The sequence below is a fragment of the Nomascus leucogenys genome, chromosome 19 (genome assembly GCF_006542625.1).
Source record: "Nomascus leucogenys isolate Asia chromosome 19, Asia_NLE_v1, whole genome shotgun sequence".
Lineage (NCBI taxonomy): Eukaryota > Metazoa > Chordata > Mammalia > Primates > Hylobatidae > Nomascus > Nomascus leucogenys.
Window position 1 is genome coordinate 59089240 of NC_044399.1, and position 6406 is coordinate 59095645.

The following is a 6406-nucleotide window of genomic DNA, read 5'->3' on the forward strand; positions in this document are numbered from 1 at the left end:
CCCCCAACACAAGGGACCCTTTGCCTCATTTTGTCTCTCCATAAGGGGCAGATTGTTCTTTCTCAATTCCCAGATGAGAATGGCCCAGTGGCATGGGGTGCCTTGTGGAAACCTCATAGCAGGACAAGGCGAGGGCAGAGAGGGCAAGGACTGAGCCTCCTGTCTCCTGGGTTGGGGCTATTTCCCCAGGGTTGGGGCTATTTCCATATCTGGAGGTCACAAGCATCAGACGCCCCCCGAGATGAGAGCAGGAAAGAACGCCCTTTCCGGCAGTGAAATCTTCCCCCACCCTGAGTTTATGAGCATCTAGCACTGGACGCTGTAGAAACTCAAGCAAGCAAACAAGCAAACGCTTCTAGAAGTGGTTGGCTGTGGTGTTAGCAACCAACACTGAAAACCCACGCCCCTGTGGCCTAGAATGTGAATGCTGGGGCCCTGCCATCTCCCCACTTTCAGAGCAGAAGACAGAGCTCCTTTTTGTGCCATCATTCCTGAAACATTACCAGACCAGCACCCCAGACTCATCATCTGCTGGGAGGTCACTGTGCTGTGGGCTGTTCTCCAGGCAGGCCTTTGTGAAGATCCAAAAGGGTGTCATGAATGATACTAGATCTGAGAAATATAGGGCCAAGGCAGGGTGGAGACACCACTTTCCCCTGCTCCTTCCAGCACCAGCAAAGAGAAGGAGCCAGGTGGGAATGGAAGAGGGTACCTGAACTCCACGTAGCTTTCTGCTTCCCCTACCATCCTTCCTCCAGTGTCAGCTGGGACAAGCAGTCCCCATGATAGGGCCTTTTAGCCAGTGCTGGGGACTTAGATGTGGATTTTCGGCCAGTCCTAAGGGAAGCCTCCCTTAGGAAGGAGGGCAGCAGGGGCTCTAGCTGGGCACCACTGCATAACTCCGTATGTGGGCACAGGGGTGGCCAGGCTTCCCAGACAGATTACTGCCAGGAGCACAAGGGACCAGCCAGGGCAGGAGAGTGTCTCCTCTCACCTCTCCACTTCTGTTGACCCCAGAGTTATAGTGACTCAGAGAACTCTAGGGACCCCTTGGGAGACACCTTTATAAGGGGTTACCATGGCAACCATGGACAAGATGGAAGAACTGAGGCACGCAGGTGTGGGTAGAAGTTGGTGATCCTTTTCTCTAGTCTAGAGCTTCCCTTGAGCAATGGAGACCATGTCTATCATTCATTGCTAGTAAAAAATCAACTTCGAATTAGACTTGGGATTCTCCTGACAGTACTGGGAAGTCGCCTACTGTTGGGGCATCACTTGAGGCCAGATCCCTGGCTCCTGCAGGCTGAGAGACTACCCAGCAAGAGCCTCCACATGGCCAGTGGGGAGAGGGTGGCCTTTTTTTTTTTTTTTTTTGAGATGGAGTCTCGCTCTGTCACCCAGGCTGGAGTGCAGTGGCACAATCTCGGCTCTCTGCAAGCTCCGCCTCCTGGGTTCACGCCATTCTCCTGCCTCAGCCTCTCTGAGTAGCTGGGACTACAGGCGCCCGCCACCACGCCCAGCTAATTTTTTTTTGTATTTTTAGTAGAGACGGGGTTTCACCGTGGTCTCGATCTCCTGACCTCGTGATCCGCCCGCCTCGGCCTCCCAAAGTGCTGGGATTACAAGCGTGAGCCACCGCGCCCGGCCTGAGGCTGGGCTTTGTACCTCTAGCGTCAGCCTCAAAAGGCTCAGGATAGGTTGGGTGCGTTGGCTCATGCCTGTAATCCCACCACTTTGGGAGGCCAAGGTGGGCGGATCATTAGGTCAGGAGTTTAAGACCAAACTGGCCAAGATGGTGAAATCCCGTCTCTACTAAAAATACAAAAATTAGCCAAGCGTGGTGGTAGGCGCCTGTAATCCCAGCTACTCAGGAGGCTGTGGCAGGGAATTGCTTGAACCTGGCAGGTGGAGGTTGTAGCGAACTGAGATGGCACCACTGCACTCCAGCCTGGGTGACAGAGTGAGATTCTGTATCAAGAGAAAAAAAAAAAAGCTGATGATAATCTCACAATCATCTTGCTTCTTTTAAGGAACCTCCCTTTATGATTTAGGATCCATGGTTTTCTCTGTGTGTTTGGAAGCCCTTCCTATGTCCAACCTCGACTAACTCTAGGGTTCTGTGTGCCTGCCGTGGAAAGTCACAGATCTGCTGTTGACCCTAAAGTGGTGTCTTTCAGGCTTTGCGGTCTCCTGTTAGGCTCAAGACTGTGGGGTTGAGGACAATCACATTTTTCGAAGCCATTCTCACCGGTCTTAGGGCTTGCCTCCGAGGGACTGCTGGGTGCTCCTTCCACTCCCACTTTGGTGATTTGAGGCTCACACTTCTCACCTGCAGCTCTGTTCTTTCTTCCTTGAGATCAGAGGCTGGTTATTGTACTGGGACATACTCTACCTCCTTTTGGCTTCTAATGTCCTTTCTATGAGTTTGCTACCAAGTCAATTACTCGGCTCATTGGATTAAGGTCTTCAGAGAATATTATATGGGATTCCCAAGGGCTCTCCTAGGGGAGGTGAGGAAGATGATCAATGCTTCTGCGTGTCCACCATGTGCTTGGCACTCTACTGACCACAGGGATGTGAGTGAGGATACTGAGGTCCAAAGAGATAAGGTGGCTTGCCTGGAGCTCTCCCATTTCCTAAGTGATGGCTTCCAAGGCCCCCGGGCTTTCCTTCCATGCCAAGCTCTTTAGAAACCTCATCTAGTAAAGATGGTGGCACTACTAGGCATGGACAGAACTTGCCTCATTGCAAAGCTAGCAGGACAGGCGTCAAGTCCCTGCACAGAGGATGTTCAATGAAGATGGGGGGAGTTGAACACAAGGAACTTCAGCTGCAGAATGAGGTGTCCATAGGCATTAAGGAAAGTGGTAGAAAACAAGCACCCAGCATAGCTCGGGTTAGTGAACCGAGGCACTTCATGCTGCATATTTGTATTGCACGTTTCAGTGTACATCGTGTTTCACTTCCTGTATCTCGTTGGACCCTTCAGTTTGCCACATGGTATGTCCAGGGGGTTCAGGCACGGAGGAAGGGCCTCGGAAGGCTTGGGGAGGAGAGGGGCAGGCACTGCTGTGTATATTGATGGGGGGATTGTTTGCACTGGTTGATGATCTCTGAACAACCAAGAAGTACACAACGATCTACCTAACCGGACGTGCTAAGTAATTTCACTTTGGGGATTATTCTCCAGGGAGACAATCCATTGATAGAGAAGTGAAAAGCATTGAGATGTGTCTAGTAGTTGTAGGAAGTCTGGGGTGCTTTCCTGATGGGGTGCCCTCAGCTGGAAATAGTCTCTCCTTCCTTTGACCTGTCCTGTGGCTATTTGCAGACATTTTATTCCGCTTACCAGACTGTAAGCTCTTTGGGGCTGGACTTCTTTTTTTTTTTTTTTTTTTTTGAGACTGAGTCTTGCTCTGTCACCCAGGCTGGAGTGCAGTGGCGTGATCTTGGCTCACTGTAAGCTCTGTCCTCCCGGGTTCATGACATTCTCCTGCCTTAGCCTCCCGAGTAGCTGGGAGTACAGGCACATCCCACCATGCCCAGTTAATTTTTTTGTATTTTTAGAGATGGGGTTTCACCGTGCTAGCCAGGATGGTCTCAAACTCCTGACCTTGTGATCCACCTGCCTCGACCTCCCAAATGCTGGGATTACAGGCGTGAGCCACCGCGCCTGGCCTGAGGCTGGATTTCTGCCTTTCGTCTATTCATTCATTCACTCATTCTTCTGTTCGTGCATTCACCAATTCCACAAGTAGTTGTTGCCTATAACATGTGCCAGAGATTGTACCAGGCAGATGGGCATATCTAGATAAACAAAAGACACGATCCTTTCTCTTCTGGAGCTAACAATTTACTGAGGGCAGAGATAATAGCAAAAAAGTACATATATAACGGTAAAATAGAAATACGAATTGGAAACATTCGAGGGAGAGAATAAGCCAGAAGGTGATGGGATGAGGCAGCTGACACAGCCCCAGGCCCAGGAATTCAACAAGCATCTACTGAGTGGACCCAACGCATGAGAGGACAGTGCCAAGCAAACAACTCAAATGTCCAACCGGCTGGGCATGGCCAGGTAGCCCATGCTGTGTCTGGACGTCCTCCTGCTGGTATAATTATGTTAAAATCACAAGACAGGGAAGGGCCCAGTGGCTCCTACCTGTAATCCCAGCAATTTGGGAGGCCAAGGCGGGAGGATTACCTGAGATCAGGAGATGGAGACCAGACTGGCCAATATGGTGAAACCCCGTCTCTACCAAAAAATACAAAAATTAGCTGAGCCTGGTCGTGCATGCCTGGAATCCCAACTATTCGGGAGATTGAGGCAGGAGAATCACTTGAACCCAGGAGACGGAGGTTGTAGTGAGCCAAGATCGTGCCACTGCGCTCCAGCCTGGTTCCCAATAGACCCCGCAGGCCCTACAGGTGGTCTTCCCAACCTGCCCCTTGCTCCATACCACCCCTCTCCACCCCATAATATTATAGAAGGACACCTAGTCAGACACAATGATGCAACTTAATTTTATTAGGACAAGGCTGGTGGGCACTGGAGTGGCACCTTCCAGGACCAGAAGAGGCACTGGGGAGGGGTCACAGGGATGCCACCCGGGCAGTTAGAAGCCACAGCTGCCCTCCACAGAGCGGCACTGCACGGTGCGCAGGAATGTCTCGACCTTGTCCATGTCCTTCCTGAAGCAGTAGAGCAGCCCGTAGTTCTTGAGCAGTGCGTCATCGTTGTGCGAGTTTGTGTCAAACTTGCTGTACGTCTGCTTGAAGATCTGCCCAGTCCGGGGGCTGCCATCTTCCAGCCTCTGCAAAGTGAAGGAAGAGAAGGAGAGGCCAAGCGCTTGCGCACTGTTCCCTCCCTCTCTCATTCCTTCATTTTCCTCCCTCCCCTCCAGGCTGTAGAGAAAGGCCTGGAGGATTCGCCAGGGGAAATGAAGAATAAGATGAGTTCTCTTGGGTCAGATCCTGACTACTAAAAAGAGGGCAGCAGTGTTTCTCTCCCTGGTCCCTGGAAGCCAGTGGGGCCCCAGGATTGAGGACCCCTGGCGCCACCCTCACCCCCATCAGCGTTTGAATGCCTTCCTCTAGGTCCTTTAGGTGGTGATAGACGTTGCTGTCCGAGGCGCCATACACCAGGCTGTTGGCGAAGACGCTCCTGAGGAACCGCACGGGCTCCAGCCACGACTGGATGAGCAGCACGGAGATGCGGAGCAGCTCTAGGTTCTGCAGGGGAAGGACCGGCAGTGGCTGTGCTGCCCGGGGGCTCTGACCACAGGTCTCCCCAATCCCCACCTGGGGAGAAGGCATCCACTCACGGATTTCTGTTGCGTTTTCACCCTGTTGGAAGGTGTCGGAATAGACTCTGAGAAGCAGAGGGAGGTCTGGGGGTTCTGCAGGAATGAATACTTCTGTTCCTTCAGGATATAGGCTTCTTCCTAGGAGAAGGACCGCCCACCAAGGTCTACGCTGGAGACCAGCTCCCATTGTTACTTTTCTGGGAACCTCACTCAGCCTATGCTCATCTGCCTGCATTTTCACTTCAGAAAACAACCCTGAGCTCCTTAGTCTCCTCCCATTACTTCCCCAGCGGGGGAAAGTCACCCTTTCCTGCCACCTCTGAAGTGTACCCATTCCCCAAGAGCTTACAAACTCCTGGTAGGTGTCAAATGCCAGCTGGTCCAGGCGATGGGCGCGGAGCATAGCATTGTCAAAAAGCCTGGATAAGGGAATGGTTGGGAAGGCACTGCCCTCTTGAAGCCAGGGCAGGCAGAGCAGTGCAAAGGCCAGGAGCAGGGACATCCGGGAGCCTGGGGAGAAACCGGAGGGCAACAGAAGGAGCTGGAGAGCAAGATGCCAGCACTCTCCCTGCTCCAGGAGCTGGTTTTTCTCTCTCTCTCTCTCTCTCTCTCTCTACCTCCCTCCAGGGACCAGAAACATTCAGAGATTGGCCAAATACTGGGCTTAGATGGAGATACTAACATTCAGACGCCCCAAACCTGAGGGTTAGTGCCCCCGTCCCATCTACAGGGCGCTGCCTCTCTCCTCTGGACACATTGTGCCCAAAGGGATTTTAGGGGTGCTTACCTGCAGCCATTGCAGCTAGGTGAGCTGTCCACAGGACCCTGAGTGGTTTGGGGAGTTGGGCCTTGGGATCCTGGAGCTGGTCTCTTGTGGGCCCTTTTTATGCCCTGGCCCCTTCTCGATCGCTGCTTCTCCCCACCTGTTTCTCTGCACGTTTAGGCCTGGGGCCACTGACGGGCTTGTGCTAAGGGATAATTTAGAAGCTCCTCCCACACATGCTGGGATCATGCCCCCTGGCTTGTCATCTTTCCCTTCCCACCGTCACCAGCGTTGTGAGGGTTGTGCACAGAATGTCAGCAGAGATACCACCCAACTT

The 6406-nt window shown here is 52.6% G+C and overlaps 1 protein-coding gene across 1 annotated transcript; it reads right to left on the bottom strand.

Annotated features, from left to right (window-relative positions):
• Positions 1 to 4616: 4616 nt before the first annotated feature.
• Positions 4617 to 6103, bottom strand: LOC100582356 (growth hormone variant). The gene is made up of 4 exons (XM_030800439.1): positions 6094 to 6103; positions 5325 to 5440; positions 5068 to 5232; positions 4617 to 4814 (listed from the first exon to the last, which is right to left on the bottom strand). Exons 1-4 carry the CDS (start codon positions 6101 to 6103, stop codon positions 4617 to 4619), a joined length of 489 nt encoding a protein of 162 aa, XP_030656299.1.
• Positions 6104 to 6406: the final 303 nt, after the last annotated feature.